Source organism: Artemia sp. Qi Xiang Cuo, chromosome 1 (assembly GCF_049724085.1).
Source record: "Artemia sp. Qi Xiang Cuo chromosome 1, ASM4972408v1, whole genome shotgun sequence".
NCBI classification, from domain to species: domain Eukaryota; kingdom Metazoa; phylum Arthropoda; class Branchiopoda; order Anostraca; family Artemiidae; genus Artemia; species Artemia sp. Qi Xiang Cuo.
The window spans coordinates 35833987-35854778 of NC_142794.1; the positions used below are offsets into that span (position 1 = coordinate 35833987).

A 20792-nucleotide genomic window follows, 5' to 3' on the forward strand; every position below is an offset into this window, starting at 1 on the left:
TTCCTTCTGCTGGCCCTAGTCCCCTTTGTTTGGTTTTAGATTTGATCATTAGTTCTTTTTCTTCTATGTTTGACGTTGAAGATGCCTTGTTTTATACAGTCGAAGTATCCATCGTTTCCTTCCTTCTTCCTTTTCCTTCTTATCTCTTCCTTCTACTGGCCCTAGTCCCCTTTGTTTGGTTCTCCATTTTGAGATTTTCTGTCTCTTTGTTTTGACTTTTGAAGATGGTGAAAAACCGCAATTCTTCAATTATATTGGTACTCACCTTCCTTAGCCCTAATTTGGACTGCAAATTCATTCCAGATCGGTACTTCCACCAATCGCAACGAGTTTTTAATCTAAAAAAACGGTCCTTATTCTAAAAACAAACTATTTCTATAAAAATATAGTACTCGAATATTTAAATTATATTGATACTTCATCTTTCTTGGCCCTAATTTGGACTGTAAATTCATTTCAGACAGGTTCTTCCACCAATCGCAACGAGTTCTAAAAAAAGGTCCTTCTTCTAAAAACAAACTATTTCTATAAAAATATAGAACTCGACTGTTAAAAAAAAAAGAAACAGCTGAAGTATTTATTTTTGATAAATTCTGTCTTTGTTAGTTTAGGCTGCATAGTTACATTTCTAAAGATTGGAGTGGACTGAAGTTGATCATTGATCGCCCACCTGAGCCATGCCTAGGGGTGCACAATGCCAGGGGGCACAATAAATTGTCTCTGAGTGATTCGGACTGTAAATTTATTCTTGACAGGTTCTTCAACCAATCACGACGAGTTTTCGACCTAAAAAAGGACCTTATTCGAAAATCTTTCTAGTATAAATATAATAAATATCTTTGGCATTTTTTGCCCAGCTCCTCAGACCTGAGATTCTTATACTCTTTTTTCTGTTTATTTTCAAGAATTATCAACAGTACATGTGCTGTAATTTTAGTAATTCGTATTCCTGAAAAAAACTTCCTATGCCTATAACTTCAGCTATAGCTGTATCTTTGTAAGTTTCATTCACCTAGCACACCAACTTTATCAAAAGATTTGTTGTTTAGAGTAATAAAGGAAGTCCTGTTTGGGGGAGGGGGGTGGCTTAAGGGTTTATTTTACCTGTATTATTATGACCTACTTACCACTCAAAAAATATTTGTTAGTTTTTAGGGTGTATGGATTTTCTAGATTTTTACTATTCTTTTTCCTCTTTTTCATTGCTTAAAATCAATTCTTTAGAAGATTTCAGTAATATTTAATTAGTTTCTTTTATATTAACTAAACTTTTTTTTGCGTATTTTGTGGCACTGGGTGCGTCAAAAATAGCTGGTATGTCGCTTGTCTTTTATTTAACTCCGCCTCTATGTTACAGATTAAAGAATTGAATTTAAATTTAAAGAAGTGGAGATTATATTTAAATTTAATTTAAAGAAGTGCAGATTTTTTATTAGGTCATATCGTATTCATATATTTAAGTCGCACCTCTTATATTGCCTTCCATGTGTTGATTCTATGAATAACATTTGAGGGGTAAATATTTTTTTTTTTTTGCCTTTTTTATGCTCGATGTAACTACAATTCCCAGTTTTCTAGGTCTCACTCTTACCTTTCACAAAAGGATGGTCATGAAAGAATCGTGGAATCGCTTCAACAAGGCCTAAGCCGATTGGATGCTCTTGATGAATCATTAAGTCAATTGCCATTTCGTTTGGACACCTCAACCCTTGAATGTGCTACGACCAACTTGGTGAACATCTATAAAATTTGCAGGTGACTATATTTAATTTTCTTTTTCCTTTAGTTTACACACAGGTTTATCGTATTTCAAAATAGCAAAATGAAACTCATATAAGTAGCTAGTTCCAAGCACTTTCTGTCAGAGTTCGTCTCTGAGAGGAAGATAAGGACAGCATCAACTTAAAGACAACCAGTAAGCACATCTTTAATTCAACTGCAATCTGCTCCCAAGTTAAAGACGTGTTCCAGCTAAGTTACGATTAGAAGATGCTTTATTAAGTGAAATAATAAATGCTAGGATAGGTTTGCCGTATATAGAAATCAGTACTATAACACTCACCTACAAAGCCATAAATTCAACCAAGTCAAACAACAAATATTTCCGAAAGAATTATCATCCAAATGATGAGTAAAATGAGTGTCAAATGATTTAAGATGTATAAATCATTAATTATTATTTATATGATTAATCATTATTTTATACAAATCATTATTTACATAATATATATAAATATTATTTGGTCCTTGAATAAGTGGGTTCTCAAGGTCGATAAGACTAAAGGTACCTTTGGTACCTGGGTCGGGCCTTAATAGATCTAAAGTCGGGACAGAACCTTGCTAATTTCGGTGCCCAGGAAAATGAATAAAAATAATGTAGATAACACGATGGCATGTGTGATGGGTCTCAATGTTATCCGTACTTGCAAGAATCGTCTTGTCGGAAAAACAGGTAAATTATGTAAATGGAAAAAAGATAACAAATATGTAATGATTTGCTTCTTCATCCCCCCCCCCCCCCCTCCCTAAGAGAAAATGTAAGGCAGTAACTATAAAAGTTTTATCTTTTCCATAAAATATCGTGGTGGCTCTAACCGAGAACAACTGCAGGAAAAAAAACTACCCATGTGCCTTGTCCCTCAGAATAGTCTTGCCAACTAAGAGGAAGGGATTCGCAACTGCTCTATATTTGAAAAATGGGTTTTTTCTTTATATTCTTTGCCGGAAAAAAATAAAAAAGTTCATATCCAAGATTTTGAAAAATATGTTTTTTGTGTCTTCATTTACAAAATCTGAAAATAAATTCTTGCCTCCCTCCCCATCTTCTCGTGAATTGATGCCATTGTTCTGAATCGAATTAAAAAAGTCGTATGAACCAAAACCATAGGGCACTGGGACTAGGAAGCTGCTATCCCGACTTTAGATGCCTTTGGGTCCCAAAGTGAGCAAACTACTTTACCGATTTTAAATAATAATAAAAAAAAAAAAACACCGACCTGGGTACGAAGTCCCGATTTCAGTGAGAATCAGACAAGGCTCTCACTGCAATAGACAGACTTCAAAACCTCAGTTGAGATGCGAAATTTCTTCAGATTTCAAAAAGAATGTAGAAGTGGATACCTTTTTTAGTCATACAGCCAACGTGTCAACTAGTATGTAAATCCTGTACCTTAAAGTAAAACCAAATACTATAAAATACTAAATCAGATACTGAAAACTGTTATATATTTGAAATAAAACATTCATCTTCTTTTTTTAGATCTTGTGATGGACTGATATCTACTAACCATTTTGACATTACCAAATTTGAACACCTGATCAAGAAAATGAATTCAAAAAAGTTGGATCTTGCCTGTCAGAATTGGGCTTTCGATTTAGCAAGTACCTTCGATATCTTACAACTATTAAATGATATCAACGCACTCGAGTGTCACACAAGCCGGTTATGTTATATTTTTTTCAGTGATTATTCAAGCTTCAAAGCCATCCTAAGCTTGATTCTTTATGTCTGCAAAAAAGATAGCGTTCCGCCATTGACTATTCAGTTTGCACAAGATCTATCTATAGATGCCTCTTTTCTGAAAGAGTGTATCGATGAACCTATCGTAAAAGGTTTAGAAGCGCTGTTTCTTAAAGCTAGTGAAATTAAAGAAGTGTCTAAACAGAAAGGAAGGTGTCTAAATATTAGTGAAATTACAAAAATTCTTATGCATGATAACCCTGATTTATCGTCATTTGTTGAAGAATATTTTAACATTTCAGATGGTAAATTAGAAATAAAGCCATCAAAGGTGTTTACTTTGGCCAGTTATTTTTTTCATATTTCTGCAGTTGATTGGCCCCGTTTTCGTAAAATTGTAAGGAAATGCTGTAAAAAGTTCATATCAACTTCTGATGATACCCATCTATATATGGTTCTATTTTTAGCTACTGCAGTTGAATATAGTGCTCTCAAAACAGGAATTAGACAGGCAGGATTTTCGGCAAGAGAATTTCTCGAAAATCTTCCCTATCTCACATGGAGGCAGACCTCATTTTTATCAAAAGAGTTAAAGAAAGTAGCTAACTGTATTTATCGATGGAAGAATACACCTCGTGAAGAAACAATAGATTTGCAAACTTACTGTGTAGAGTTCGTGAAACTGTTGAAAACTCAGTTGCGAGAATTACTGGATTCAGTTATGTCTCAAATACCAAACCAAAATGAGCAACCTATAAATGTAGCTTCAAGTATAGCTTACTTGAATGTAGCTTGTAGTGGATTGCACCCACCTCCGTTCTTAGATCCACCCCCTTGTTTGAATACGGTAGTGACCAAGGAGGATTTTGGCATGTCTCTTGCTGCGGAGAAGACATATCCAACATTGGAGCAGACTGCTGTCGAAGGTAAAGGTAAGCTTTATTGGAGTGGTTTAGCCTTAAAAAATTGAATTACAATAAGTAATAATATTAACTATCAAGTAGGTCTAGTTTGAAACTATAAGAAGCTGTGCATGGAAAATTTTTTGATGAATGGTCGTTTCATGTGTAATAAGAATCTGAGATGGCTTATTGGGCTTGGCCAACATGGAGGATGTCCGTTGTGGAGGGTGATGATCGGTTTTTGTACATTGCTTTTTCTTGTTTTAATTATTCTGTTTAATCGACTTTTGATTGTTTGGTGTTCTCTTATTTTTCCTTTTCTTTTTTGCGACCGTTGCTTTGCGGGTCCTTTGATGGCAAATGTACTGTATAGAAGTAATATGGTCATTTACAAACAGTGCTGCCAGTTGTTTACACTCAGACTGTTTTGATTTGTGATTAGTTTTATCGAGACTAACGGTTTCATTACTTTCCCGACCTTCTTTTTCCCAATCTTAAAGTAAAAATATTGGAAACAGATTAGATATAGTTGTAAAGTTTAGCATAAACTAAAGGGTTTTTTTTGTAACAAAACTAGGATAGAGTGCTAAGAGTGATAAGAGTGCTCTCTTTGCAGAACTTTTATTAGAAACATAAAACTTCCCTTCTAGAGATAAAAAGATTTTCTTAAACTTTCCTAGATTTTTGCATTCATTTTTAAGTAATTTAGTCATCTTCATCATCTTCTTAAAGGTAGCCATCAATTTCTGTAAAAAATTGGGACTAGTGGAAAGCTCTGTAGTGAATGATAAAAATAAAATTAAGTAAAAATTCTAACTTAAAATTATTAAGGTACAAGTAACAAGGTAAATTGATAAAAATAAATGGTGCAAAACAGCGCCATGCGATAACCGTGGACAGGCATGGCTTTGATTAGTAAATAATTAGCAAAACTATAAAAAGTAGCATTGGGGCATATGGAAGGGGATATCAAAATGTGTGCTAACTATAATAAAAAAGCAAATAAAAATAATAAATGACTTTTTTCCAAAAGGGCTCATCAAAGAGAAGATTTGTTGAATGTATAACCAATTTATCAAAGGGATAATTCCTACTACTATAACTCACTGCAGCACCAAGCCACATGAGACAAACACAGCTGCACCCGATCCTCCTCCACCCCAATCTCCCTTTTTACGACCTCCTAGGTAGACCAAATTTCCTTTAAATCCTTTCTTATGACCTGTTTCAACATCATTCGGGAACAACCTCCATTTTGTTTGTCCCGAAATGGATGTCCTAATAAACGATATTTGGCAATCTGTCATCTTTCACCCGCAAAACTTCTAGCCATCTCAACCTTTCTTTCATTAAGCCTTTAGAAAACGGGATAGAATCACATTTTCGTACAAGCTGCTGTTTGAAATAGAGTCCGTCAATTGAGTACCCAAAACTATCCATAGACGACTCCTGGGGACATTTGTGTGTGTGCATTTTTTCGTTTCAAAGGCTTCTGGATGTGAAGTTGAAATATTCGGATTTCTTTATTATTTAAAGTCCTCTTGTAATTTCTATTGCTACGTTTGGTACTCATGTCTTTGTATCATTGCTACTGTTACCTCTCATTTTTCGTACAAGCTGCTGTGTGAAATAGAGTTCGTCAATTGAGTACCCAAAACTATCCATAGACGACTCCTCGGGACATTTGTGTGTGTGTGCTTTTTTTCGTTTTAAAGGCTTCTGGATGTGAAGTTGAAATATTCGGATTTATTTATTATTTAAAGTCCTCTTGTAATTTCTATTGCTACGTTTGGTACTCACGTCTTTGTATCATTGCTACTGTTACCTCTAATTTTTCGTACAAGCTGCTGTGTGAAATAGAGTTCGTCAATTGAGTACCCAAAACTATCCATAGACGACTCCTGGGGACATGTGTGTGTGTGCTTTTTTTCGTTTTAAGGGCTTCTGGATGTGAAGTTGAAATATTTGGATTTCTTTATTATGTAAAGTCCTCTTATAATTTCTATTGCTACGTTTGGTACTCTCGTCTTTGTATCATTGCTGCTATTACCTCTTCATTTTTCGTACAAGCTGCTGTGTGAAATAGAGTTCGTCATTTGAGTACCCAAAACTATCCATAGACGACTCCTGGGGACATGTGTGTGTGTGCTTTTTTTCGTTTTAAAGGCTTCTGGATGTGAAGTTGAAATATTCGGATTTCTTTATTATTTAAAGTCCTCTTGTAATTTCTATTGCTACGTTTGGTACTCACGTCTTTGTATCATTGCTACTGTTACCTCTTCATTTTTCGTACAAGCTGCTGTGTGAAATAGAGTTCGTCAATTGAGTACCCAAAACTATCCATAGATGACTCCTGGGGACATGTGTGTGTGTGTGCTTTTTTTTCGTACAAGCTGCTGTGTGAAATAGAGTTCGTCAATTGAGTACCCAAAACTATCCATAGACGACTCCTCGGGACATTTGTGTGTGTATGCTTTTTTTTCGTTTTAAAGGCTTCTGGATGTGAAGTTGAAATATTCGGATTTATTTATTATTTTGAGTCCTCTTGTAATTTCTATTGCTACATTTGGTGCTCTCGTCTTTATATCATTGCTACTGTTACCTCTTCGTTTTTCGTACAAGCTGCTGTGTGAAATAGAGTTCGTCAATTGAGTACCCAAAACTATCCATAGACGACTCCTCGGGACATTTATGTGTGTGTGCTTTTTTTCGTTTTAAAGGCTTCTGGATGTGAAGTTGAAATATTCGGATTTATTTATTATTTAAAGTCCTCTTGTAATTTCTATTGCTACGTTTGGTACTCTCGTCTTTGTATCATTGCTACTGTTACCTCTTCGTTTTTCGTACAAGCTGCTGTGTGAAATAGAGTTCGTCAATTGAGTACCCAAAACTATCCATAGACGACTCCTCGGGACATTTATGTGTGTGTGATTTTTTTCGTTTTAAAGGCTTCTGGATGTGAAGTTGAAATATTCGGATTTATTTATTATTTAAAGTCCTCTTGTAATTTCTATTGCTACGTTTGGTACTCTCGTCTTTGTATCATTGCTACTGTTACCTCTAATTTTTGTACAAGCTGATGAGTGAAATAGAGTTCGTCAATTGAGTACCCAAAACTATCCATAGACGACTCCTCGGGACATTTGTGTGTGTGTGCTTTTTTTTGTTTTAAAGGCTTCTGGATGTGAAGTTGAAATATTCGGATTTATTTATTATTTAAAGTCCTCTTGTAATTTCTATTGCTACGTTTGGTACTCTCGTGTTTGTATCATTGCTACTGTTACCTCTTCATTTTTTGTACAAGCTGTTGTTTGAAATAGAGTTCATCAATTGAGTACCCAAAACTATGCATAGACGACTCCTGGGGACATGTGTGTGTGTTCTTTTTTTCGTTTTAAAGGCTTCTGGATGTGAAGTTGAAATATTCGGATTTCTTTATTATTTAAAGTCATCTTGTAATATCTATTGCTACGTTTGGTACTCTCGTCTTTGTATCATTGTTACTGTTACCTCTCATTTTTCGTACAAGCTGCTGTGTGAAATAGAGTCCGTCAATTGAGTACCCAAAATTATCCATAGACGACTCCTCGGGACATTTGTGTGTGCTTTTTTTCGTTTCAAAGGCTTCTGGCTGTGAATTTGATATATTCAGATTTATTTATTATTTAAAGTCCTCTTGTAATTTCTATTGCTACGTTTGGTACTCTCGTCTTTGTATCATTGCTACTGTTACCTGTCATTTTTCGTACAAACTGCTGTGTGAAATAGAGTCCATCAATTGAGTACCCAAAACTATCCATAGACGACTCCTCGGGACATTTGTGTGTGTGCTTTTTTTCGTTTTAAAGGCTTCTGGATGTGAAGTTGGAATGTTCAGATTTTATTATTATTTAAAGTCCTCTTGTAAATATATATTGCTACGTTTGGTACTCTCGTCTTTGTATCATTGCTACTGTTACCTCTCATTTTTCGTACAAGCTGCTGTGTGAAATAGAGTCCGTCAATTGAGTTCCCAAAACTATCCATAGACGACTCCTCGGGACATTTGTGTGTGTGCTTTTTTTCGTTTTAAAGGCTTCTGGATGTGAAGTTGAAATATTTGGATTTCTTTATTATTTAAAGTCCTCTTGTAATTTCTATTGCTATGTTTGGTACTCTCGTCTTTGTATCATTGCTACTGTTACCTCTCATTTTTCGTACAAGCTGCTGTGTGAAATAGTGTCCGTCAATTACTACTACTACTACTAACAACTCACCGCAAAACCAAGCCGCCTGAGGCCAAAACACCTACGCACGCTCCTCCTCCACTCAAATCTATTCAAAGCCTCCCTTTTTACACCCACCCACGAAGTTCCCATTTCCTTTAAATCTTTCTTTATGACGTCCTCTTCCCCAGACGTGGACGTCCTGCTTTCCGTTTAGCCCTAGATGGTTGGCCGAAAAGAACAATCTTCGGCAATCTGTCATCCTTCATCCGCACAACGTGCCCTAGCCACCTCAACCTTTCTTTCATTATAGCCCTAGAGAGCGGTATTGAACCACTTATTTCGTACAGCCCATTTTTTGAAATACGTTCAGTCAGCTAGGTACCCAGAACAATCCTTAAGCAATTTCTCTGGAAAACATCTAGCAAATCTTCATCCGCTTTTCGGAGCGTCCATGCTTCAAAGCCATATTTGACTATTTGACCACTGTCATCACTGTAGCTTCTAATATTCTAATCTTGGTTTGCAGACTTATCTTCCTATTCTTCCAGACTTTTTTTAACTGTGAAAAAACATCCTGAGCCTTGGCTATTCTATTTTTAACATCTTCACTTTCCCACCATCTTAATAATAATACTACCAAGGTAAGTGAAGCTGCCCACCTGATCAATCTTTTCATTACCCAACGTCACCTTTTCATCTTCACTTATTCCTAGCCTTAGTGACTTTGTCTTCCTAACATTAATTTTCAAACCAAGTCTAGCACCCTGAACTCGCGAAACCTTTAAAACTTCATTCATTTTGCTCACACTTTCATCTAGGATGCTTAAATCATCAGCACAATCCAAGTCCAGGAGACTTTTTCCTCCCCATTTGATTACGTGGTCTCCCATTGCCTTTCCTGTGCTCCTTAAAACAAAGTCCATCAAAATAATCCTTACGAAGGGGTATAGAACACAACTCTATTTAACTCCTGATTTAAGACAAAACCTGTTTCTAACATTATTTTCTACCTTAACCGTAGCAGAGTTTTTTACATACTAAGCACTAATAACTTTAATGCATTTGTCTATAGTTCCATACAGGGATAAAACCTTTACTAAAGTTCTTCTATCAACAGAATCGAACGCTTGCTCATAATCTATAAAACTGAGGACCAAAGGTGTTTGAAAACTCAGGCACTTCTCAATTATTAGCCTAAGAGTGAAAATGTGGTCGACACAATTTCTACCTTTTCTAAAACTGCACTGCTCTTCTCTTAAAACTTTGTCTACCGCATCTCTCAGTCGAAAAAGTATCATATTACTAAGTAATTTACTACCTACAGAGACCAGACTAATGCCTCCATAATTTCCACACTCACTTTTATCACCTTTCTTATAAAGTGGCTTAATTAAGGTTTTCCTAAAATAGTTAGGTACTTCCCTTTTTTCAAAAATCATATTCATAATCTTCAGTAACTTATTTCTAACCTCAACGCTACCATATTTAAGAAACTCATTTACCACCCTATCAACACCTGGAGCAGTATTACTCTTTATCCTATCTTTAACTGTGCCAAGTCCGGATTGACTACTCCCTCTCAATTTGTTGACATGTCAGTACAATATTTTACTACTATGCCGTTTTGCCTGATCTTCCAGATCCTCGGCGATTTTATCCATGGCCTCCACTTGACACCTCCTTAATTCCTATTTTAATGCTTTCTCCCCTTTCTTTACATTTATTTTGTTTTCATACGATCTATCACTCAGATAATTCTTGTACAAGTTCTTTCCCCTTTCTATTAAACATAAAGCATTTTCACTAATATTCTTAGTTGCAGTCCTAGCTTTCTTCCCTAATACACCTTCAGCAACTTTACAAATTATTTTTCTAAAATTATTACAACCATCTTCCACATTATATAATTTTAAACCCTCAAGTCTAGTATTCAACTGTTCCTGGAAAGTTTTTCTCAGATTCTCATCCTGGAGTCTACCAGCATCATAACTTCCCGGGAGGTAGTTACCCTTCCGATATTTCAGCTTTAAATTAACCCTTGACACTACTAGATGGTGATCTTTACTCTTAACTTCAACAACGGCCCTCCTAAATAACCTAGTATCTTGTATCGATCCTGGCAGTATTTGGTTTACTGTAACATTATCAATAAGGTTTGCTGTCTTACCATCACGTGAATGCCATGTTAACTTATGAGCCATTTTATGACCAAACACCGTATTGGTTATAACAAGATTGTTATACCTACAAAATTGCAAAAATCTGTATCCACTACTGTTTTCTTTTCCTACACCAAATTTACCTAGGCTGGAATATCTATCCCTATTTCTACCAACCTGGGCGTTAAAATCTCCCAGTAATAACATCAAATTTCTACCTGGGACCCTGTCTATTTGCTCCTGTAACTGTAAGTAAAATTCATCTGAGTCACTAGTATCTCCGTCAGTCGGTTCTACAGGGGCGTATACTACTATAACTGATACCCTGAACTTTCTAGTCATAAAATAAGCAATTAGTATTCTATTATTAATACCTTTCCAGCCTAAACAAGACTTTGCAGTTTCCTTATTCATCGTGAGCCCTACTCCCTGTCTATGCACCCCATCCTTCCTGCCTGAGTAAGCAAATTCTATATCACCTAATTTCATGCTTCCTAACCCTGGGATATGAGTTTCTGAAATTCCTAATAAATCCAGTTCGAATCGTCTGAACTCGTCAGTTAAAATGTCGATACGATAGTCATTTTTTAATGTCATAACATTCAAAGTTCCAATTTTCATGTTCTTTAAATCATTGAAATTATTTTCGCCTCAGGAAAAGCAATGATCCCGGATACCAGTGCAGCACGGGGATCACATATCTTCTCAAGTCTACAACGAAGTGCTTAAGCCGGCTTAGAACCGGACAGCAAGAAGTCCCTGGGACCTCCATGAATGGATGCTTTGTGTAATTCTGGGCCCATCTTGGTCACAACATGGTTTTCAGCCCTTGGCGATGCTCTTCTATCAACAAGAGTCGAAATCTTGCACAGACAGTTTCAAGCCTATTACCTCTGCATCATTATATATTCATACCTACAATTATTCTGCTACGGCAGAGAGGCAACCGATAATAGATAAATTAGCTAGAATGAGGTTTTTCAGCCCAAAGACATCCATCAAAACATATCAAGCCCAGAAGAATTGTCCATTAGTCAGAATCCCGCGCGAATGCTGTGTCGTTTACTAGGCTATAATTTCTTCGAGGGGCACCACTCCTCAAGTGGCGGATATGTGGGACATGTGTGTGTGTGCTTTTTTCGTTTTAAAGGCTTCTGGATGTGAAGTTGAAATGTTCGGATTTCTTTATTATTTAAAGTCCTCTTGTAATTTCTATTGCTACGTTTGGTACTCTCGTCTTTGTATCATTGCTACTGTTACCTCTCATTTTTTTTTTACAAGCTGCTGTGTGAAATAGAGTCCGTCAATTGAGTACCCAAAACTATCCATAGACGACTCCTCGGGACATTTGTGTGTGTGTGCTTTTTTTCGTTTTAAAGGCTTCTGGATGTGAAGTTGAAATGATCGGATTTCTTTATTATTTAAAGTCCTCTTGTAATTTCTATTGCTACGTTTGGTACTCTCGTCTTTATATCATTGCTACTGTTACCTGTCATTTTTGTACAAGCTGCTGTGTGAAATATAGTCCGTCAATTGAGTACCCAAAACTATCCATAGACGACTCCTCGGGACATTTGTGTGTGTGTGCTTTTTTTCGTTTTAAAGGCTTCTGGATGTGAAGTTGAAATGTTCGGACTTCTTTATTATTTAAAGTCTTCTTGTAATTTCTATTGCTACGTTTGGTACTCTCGTCTTTGTATCATTGCTACTGTTACCTGTCATTTTTTGTACAAGCTGCTGTGTGAAATAGAGTCCGTCAATTGAGTACCCAAAATTATCCATAGATGACTCCTCAGAACATTTGTGTGTGTGCTTTTTTTCGTTTTAAAAGCTTCTGGATGTGAAGTTGAAATGTTTGGATTTCTTTATTATTTAAAGTCCTCTTGTAATTTCTATTGCTACGTTTGGTTACTCTCGTCTTTGTATCATTGCTAGTGTTACCTGCCATTTTTGTACAAGCTGCTGTGTGAAATAGAGTCCGTCAATTGAGTACCAAAAACTTACCATAGACGACTCCTCGGGACATTTGTGTGTGTGTGCTTTTTTTCTTTTTAAAGGCTTCTGGATGTGAAGTTGAAATGTTCGGATTTCTTTATTATTTAAAGTCCTCTTGTAATTTCTATTGCTACGTTTGGTACTCTCATCTTTGTATCATTGCTACTGTTACCTCTCATTTTTTTACAAGCTGCTGTGTGAAATAGTGTCCGTCAATTGAGTACCCAAAACTATCCATAGACGACTCCTCGGGACATTTGTGTGTGTGTGCTTTTTTTCGTTTTAAAGGCTTCTGGATGTGAAGTTGAAATGTTCGGATTTCTTTATTATTTAAAGTCCTCTTATAATTTCTATTGCTACGTTTGGTACTCTCGTCTTCTTATCATTGCTACTGTTACCTCTCATTTTTTTTACAAGCTGCTGTGTGAAACAGAGTCCGTCAATTGAGTACCCAAAACTATGTATAGACGACTCCTCGGGACATTTGTGTGTGTGTGCTTTTTTTTGTTTTAAAGGCTTCTGGATGTGAAGTTGAAATGTTCGGATTTCTTTATTATTTAAAGTCCTCTTGTAATTTCTATTGCTACGTTTGGTACTCTCGTCTTCGTATCATTGCTACTGTTATCATTGCTACTGTATAGATGACATTTGTGTGTGTGTGTGCTTTTTTTTGTTTTAAAGGCTTCTGGATGTGAAGTTGAAATGTTCGGATTTCTTTATTATTTAAAGTCCTCTTGTAATTTCTATTGCTACGTTTGGTTACTCTCGTCTTTGTATCATTGCTAGTGTTACCTGCCATTTTTGTACAAGCTGCTGTGTGAAATAGAGTCCGTCAATTGAGTACCAAAAACTGACCATAGACGACTCCTCGGGACATTTGTGTGTGTGTGCTTTTTTTCTTTTTAAAGGCTTCTGGATGTGAAGTTGAAATGTTCGGATTTCTTTATTATTTAAAGTCCTCTTGTAATTTCTATTGCTACGTTTGGTACTCTCATCTTTGTATCATTGCTACTGTTACTTCTCATTTTTTTACAAGCTGCTGTGTGAAATAGTGTCCGTCAATTGAGTACCCAAAACTATCCATAGACGACTCCTCGGGACATTTGTGTGTGTGTGCTTTTTTTCGTTTTAAAGGCTTCTGGATGTGAAGTTGAAATGTTCGGATTTCTTTATTATTTAAAGTCCTCTTATAATTTCTATTGCTACGTTTGGTACTCTCGTCTTCGTATCATTGCTTCTGTTAACTGTCATTTTTTGTACAAGCTGCTGTGTGAAACAGAGTCCGTCAATTGAGTACCCAAAACTATTTATAGACGAATCCTCGGGACATTTGTGTGTGTGTGCTTTTTTTTGTTTTAAAGGCTTCTGGATGTAAAGTTGAAATGTTCGGATTTCTTTATTATTTAAAGTCCTCTTGTAATTTCTATTGCTACGTTTGGTATTCTAGTCTTCGTATCATTGCTACTGTTATCATTGCTACTGTATAGATGACATTTGTGTGTGTGTGTGCTTTTTTTCGTTTTAAAGGCTTCTGGATGTGAAGTTGAAATGTTCGGATTTCTTTATTATTTAAAGTCCTCTTGTAATTTCTATTGCTACGTTTGGTACTCTCGTCTTTGTATCATTGCTACTGTTACCTCTCATTTTTTGCACAAGCTGCTGTGTGAAATAGAGTCCGTCAATTGAGTACCCAAAACTATCCATAGACGACTCCTCGGGACATTTGTGTGTGTGCCTTTTTTCGTTTTAAAGGCTCCTGGATGTGAAGTTGAAATGTTCGGATTCCTTTATTATTTAAAGTCCTCTTGTTTTTTCTATTGCTACGTTTGGTACTCTCGTCTTTGTATCACTGCTACTGTTACCTCTAATTTCTTGTACAAGCTGCTGTGTGAAATAGAGTCCGTCAATTGAGTACCCAAAACTATCCATAGACGACTCCTGGGGACATTTGTGTGTGTGCTTTTTTTCGTTTTAAAGGCTTCTGGATGTGAAGGTGAAATGTTCGGATTTCTTTATTATTTATTGTCTTCTTGTAATTTCTATTGCTACGTTTGGTACTCTCATCTTTGTATCATTGCTACTGTTACCTCTCATTTCTTGTACAAGCTGCTGTGTGAAATAGAGTCCGTCAATTGAGTACCCAAAACTATCCATAGACGACTCCTCGGGACATTTGTGTGTGTGTGTGCTTTTTTTCGTTTTAAAGGCTTCTGGATGTGAAGTTGAAATGTTCGGATTTCTTTATTATTTAAAGTCCTCTTGTAATTTCTATTGCTACGTTTGGTACTCTCGTCTTCGTATCATTGCTACTGTTACCTCTCATTTTTTGTACAAGCTGCTGTGTGAAACAGAGTCCGTCAATTGAGTACCCAAAACTATCCATAGACGACTCCTCGGGACATTTGTGTGTGTGTGCTTTTTTTTGTTTTAAAGGCTTCTGGATGTGAAGTTGAAATGTTCGGATTTCTTTATTATTTAAAGTCCTCTTATAATTTCTATTGCTACGTTTGGTACTCTCGTCTTCGTATCATTGCTACTGTTACCTCTCATTTTTTGTACAAGCTGCTGTGTGAAATAGAGTCCGTCAATTGAGTACCCAAAACTATCCATAGACGACTCCTCGGGACATTTGTGTGTGTGTGCTTTTTTTCGTTTTAAGGGCTTATGGATGTGAAGTTGAAATGTTCGGATTTCTTTATTATTTAAAGTCCTCTTGTAATTTCTATTGCTACGTTTGGTACTCTCGTCTTCGTATCATTGCTACTGTTACCTCTCATTTTTTGTACAAGCTGCTGTGTGAAATAGAGTCCGTCAATTGAGTACCCAAAACTATCCATAGACGACTCCTCGGGACATTTGTGTGTGTGCCTTTTTTCGTTTTAAAGGCTCCTGGATGTGAAGTTGAAATGTTCGGATTCCTTTATTATTTAAAGTCCTCTTGTTTTTTCTATTGCTACGTTTGGTACTCTCGTCTTTGTATCACTGCTACTGTTACCTCTCATTTCTTGTACAAGCTGCTGTGTGAAATAGAGTCCGTCAATTGAGTACCCAAAACTATCCATAGACGACTCCTGGGGACATTTGTGTGTGTGCTTTTTTCGTTTTAAAGGCTTCTGGATGTGAAGGTGAAATGTTCGGATTTCTTTATTATTTATTGTCTTCTTGTAATTTATATTGCTACGTTTGGTACTCTCTTCTTTGTATCATTGCTACTGTTACCTCTCATTTCTTGTACAAGCTGCTGTGTGAAATAGAGTCCGTCAATTGAGTACCCAAAACTATCCATAGACGACTCCTCGGGACATTTGTGTGTGTGTGTGCTTTTTTTCGTTTTAAAGGCTTCTGGATGTGAAGTTGAAATGTTCGGATTTCTTTATTATTTAAAGTCCTCTTGTAATTTCTGTTTCTACGTTTGGTACTCTCTTCTTTGTATCATTGCTACTGTTACCTCTCATTTTTTGTACAAGCTGCTGTGTGAAATAGAGTCCGTCAATTGAGTACCCAAAACTATCCATAGACGACTCCTCGGGACATTTGTGTGTGTGCTTTTTTTCGTTTTAAAGGCTTCTGGATGTGAAGGTGAAATGTTCGGATTTCTTTATTATTTAAAGTCTTCTTGTAATTTATATTGCTACGTTTGGTACTCTCATCTTTGTATCATTGCTACTGTTACCTCTCATTTCTTGTACAAGCTGCTGTGTGAAATAGAGTCCGTCAATTGAGTACCCAAAACTATCCATAGACGACTCCTCTGGACATTTGTGTGTGTGTGTGTGCTTTTTTTCGTTTTAAAGGCTTCTGGATGTGCAGTTGAAATGTTCGGATTTCTTTATGATTTAAAGTCCTCTTGTAATTTCTATTGCTACGTTTGGTACTCTCGTCTTTGTATCATTGCTACTGTTACCTCTCATTTTTTGTACAAGCTGCTGTGTGAAATAGAGTCCGTCAATTGAGTACCCAAAACTATCCATAGACGACTCCTCGGGACATTTGTGTGTGTGTGTGCTTTTTTTCTTTTTAAAGGCTTCTGGATGTGCAGTTGAAATGTTCGGATTTCTTTATTATTTAAAGTCCTCTTGTAATTTCTATTGCTACGTTTGGTACTCTCTTCTTTGTATCATTGCTACTGTTACCTCTCATTTTTTGTACAAGCTGCTGTGTGAAATAGAGTCCGTCAATTGAGTACCCAAGACTATCCATAGACGACTCCTCGGGACATTTGTGTGTGTGCCTTTTTTCGTTTTAAAGGCTCCTGGATGTGAAGTTGAAATGTTCGGATTCCTTTATTATTTAAAGTCCTCTTGTAATTTCTATTGCTACGTTTGGTACCCTCGTCTTTGTATCGCTGCTACTGTTACCTCTCATTTCTTGTACAAGTCTACTGTGTGAAATAGAGTCCGTCAATTGAGTACCCAAAACTATCCATAGACGACTCCTGGGGACATTTGTGTGTGTGCTTTTTTTCGTTTTAAAGGCTTCTGGATGTGAAGGTGAAATGTTCGGATTTCTTTATTATTTATAGTCTTCTTGTAATTTCTCTTGCTACGTTTGGTACTCTCATCTTTGTATCATTGCTACTGTTACCTCTCATTTTTTGTACAAGCTGCTGTGTGAAATAGAGTCCGTCAATTGAGTACCCAAAACTATCCATAGACGACTCCTCGGGACATTTGTGTGTGTGTGTGCTTTTTTTCGTTTTAAAGGCTTCTGGATGTGAAGTTGAAATGTTCGGATTTCTTTATTATTTAAAGTCCTCTTGTAATTTCTATTGCTACGTTTGGTACTCTCGTCTTCGTATCATTGCTACTGTTACCTCTCATTTTTTGTACAAGCTGCTGTGTGAAATAGAGTCCGTCAATTGAGTACCCAAAACTATCCATAGACGACTCCTCGGGACATTCGTGTGTATGCTTTTTTTCGTTTTAAAGGCTTCTGGATGTGAAGGTGAAATGTTTGGATTTCTTTATTATTTATAGTCTTCTTGTAATTTCTATTGCTACGTTTGGTACTCTCATCTTTGTATCATTGCTACTGTTACCTCTCATTTTTTGTACAAGCTGCTGTGTGAAATAGAGTCCGTCAATTGAGTACCCAAGACTATCCATAGACGACTCCTCGGGACATTTGTGTGTGTGCTTTTTTTCGTTTTAAAGGCTCCTGGATGTGAAGTTGAAATGTTGGGATTTCTTTATTATTTATAGTCTTCTTGTAATTTCTATTGCTACGTTTGGTACTCTCGTCTTTGTATCACTGCTACTGTTACCTCTCATTTTTTGTACAAGCTGCTGTGTGAAATAGAGTCCGTCAATTGAGTACCCAAAACTATCCATAGACGACTCCTGGGGACATTTGTGTGTGTGCTTTTTTTCGTTTTAAAGGCTTCTGGATGTGAAGGTGAAATGTTCGGATTTCTTTATTATTTATAGTCTTCTTGTAATTTCTATTGCTACGTTTGGTACTCTCGTCTTTGTATCACTGCTACTGTTACCTCTCATTTATTGTACAAGCTGCTGTGTGAAATAGAGTCCGTCAATTGAGTACCCAAAACTATCCATAGACGACTCCTGGGGACATTTGTGTGTGTGCTTTTTTCGTTTTAAAGGCTTCTGGATGTGAAGGTGAAATGTTCGGATTTCTTTATTATTTATAGTCTTCTTGTAATTTCTATTGCTACGTTTGGTACTCTCATCTTTGTATCATTGCTACTGTTACCAGCTCCACTATCAACTTCTATTGGTGTAAACCAATCACTCATTATTGCCAATGTGTATTGTCGAATAAAAATTTGACGATAAAAGAGTATATTCAAACTGTTCTCTCCCTCTGAATTCTATTCTCTTACTAATAGGAATTCCATTGAAAATCAATCCTTATATTGGATCTGGTTGCTATGAATGGTTGCTAGGCCCTCATAGCTATAGTATTATGCAAGTAGGTCATTGCTCTAGTTTAGGGCATGATCTTTAGAACCCTTAGGTGTCCTGTCTGTAGTATATGCAACTTATAGTAGCCAAATATGGGTGTATCGTCTGTAATACAGAATAAATTATGCCCTGGCTGTATCTGTAGGGCCACTACTACTGGTGTTGTTGTGGGGTGAGAAAATTTGCCGAGTTGTAGCCTAATTCAGTGGTTTCAAGTGGGTTGGGGAATTCCCCTAGATTTTGGAGAATAATTTTGGGGTGATGTTTTCTTTGGAAAATGTTTTTTTGTATTATCATCGAAAAAAAGGGCAAGTCTACCTCTTTGATATTAAAAGGTACATTCCCCTCCCCTCTAAATTTTAGTGAATTGACGTCACATATGTTGATATTAGTAGTAGTTGTGGACGTGGTTAAGATGTAAAAGGTGAGATAACCGAAGCACAGCGTTTTTTCCATGATTAAAAATCAGAAGAAGAATAGCCTTTAGGTAATCTAGCCGAGGAAAAAAGAATAGCAGGGAGCCGTCTAAATTGATGAGAGGGTAGATGAGATGTTTCGAGCGGATGACTACTACTCCTAACAATACACTGCAGCACCAAGCTGCCTGAGGCCAACACAGCTATGCACGCTCCTCATCCATCCCCATCTATTCAAAGCCTTCCTCTTTACACTCTTCCAGGAAGCTCCCATTTCCATTAAATCTTTCCTTACGATATCCTCCCACTCCAACCATGGACGACCTGCTTTTCGTTTGACCCTAGACGGCTAGCCGAAGAGGACGATTGGCCAACACTTCCACGTCCTCGAATAGAGAAGAGGACGTTAGAAAAAAATTATGGAAAGTACGGACTACATGAGACAGAGTGAAGATTGAAGCTTCGAAGAAGGTGAGGTAGAGAAGAAGTATGTATAGCTGGATTAGCCTTGAACAGCTGGCCGCTATCATGAATTTTCCAGCATTAGTACCAATATAGTTACTTCTTTTATTGTCTACCACTGTAGTCAGAAATGTAACTAGCTCAGTTGAATTCAAACGCCAAGCAGAGAGGGTAAAAGAGGGGCCCTACTTCCTCCTTCTAAAAAAGAAATGATGTCAATGACCCATTTTACCCGACATGATATACCAGTTGACTGACACTTTCGGTAACATTAATTGTTGCCTTATAGCCTATCATATGCTCTTCTAAGCGAGTATAGGACTTCAAATGGATTTTAGGGAAGGATTCGTTCTTTATCTCCCTTTGTAAATGTATGTTCTGCAAAGCTTGACTAAGTCCTTGCATAAAATAGTATAACTGTAAAAGAGACAAAGTGAATTCTTCTCAATATGTGTCCAAAACTGGAATTATATTACCCTTTAATCCCCCCCCCCCGCCAAAAAAATGGCTCTCCGTGTTTTACTTTTTTAGTGTACAAACATTTGAAGCCTATCATAGCTCTTTTTTCTATTTCTATTTGTTTTTCAGCTTATATGTCTTTGGAAACGGCTCCTGAATCACATAGATATTATTCAAATATTACTAAACCAGAAACTCCCAACTCTTTCCTAAGAGCTTATAGAGAAGAAGTGAAACTCCTGACTAAATCTTTACCTGAAGGAATCCATGTCCGAAGTTTTCAAGATAGAACGGTATCAACCTACTTTTATTTATTTATGTATGGTGTGGGGACTTTATTTGGAGAGAGATTAAGGGGTCGTCTGCAAAAGCTAGTACGATATGCATCAAGAATTGGAGAAATTTCCAAAATTTGGTTATAGTTTGGATATTTATTAGGTTGAAAAACCCTCCAACTCAAGATTAAACCAAAGCCTAGACCAAAAAGAGCTTCTGAATTTAGAATAAGAGTAATTTAAAGTTTTTTTTTCTTTTTCATTAAAAATTAAATACCGCTGAAATTGTTTCCTTACAAAAACATTTCTTCGTGGCAATGGAACATAGAAGTAGTTTTTTGTGATTTGTGTTTTTTTAGTTTATGTAATGTCAATTATTTAGAAAAGAATTTCCGTTTTTGTTCTGTGTTGCCATGGGATTTGGTGCAATAAAACTTACTTACTCGCATTATATTTTATATTACATTACATTTTTAATAATCAATCTGGTTTCATTGTTCTAAAATGAGATTCATTTTCATCAATATTTTCT

At 36.5% G+C, this 20792-nt stretch overlaps 1 protein-coding gene across 1 annotated transcript in view; it reads left to right on the plus strand.

Moving 5' to 3' along the window:
* Window positions 1-20792, plus strand: part of LOC148956244 ((E3-independent) E2 ubiquitin-conjugating enzyme UBE2O) — a 118258-nt gene that overhangs the window by 77007 nt on the left and 20459 nt on the right. The window contains exons 14-16 of the mRNA XM_089100427.1: window positions 1579-1755; window positions 3260-4392; window positions 20115-20278. Coding sequence (XP_088956553.1) covers window positions 1579-1755; window positions 3260-4392; window positions 20115-20278 — 1474 coding nt within the window. The remainder of the gene's footprint in view (window positions 1-1578; window positions 1756-3259; window positions 4393-20114; window positions 20279-20792) is intronic.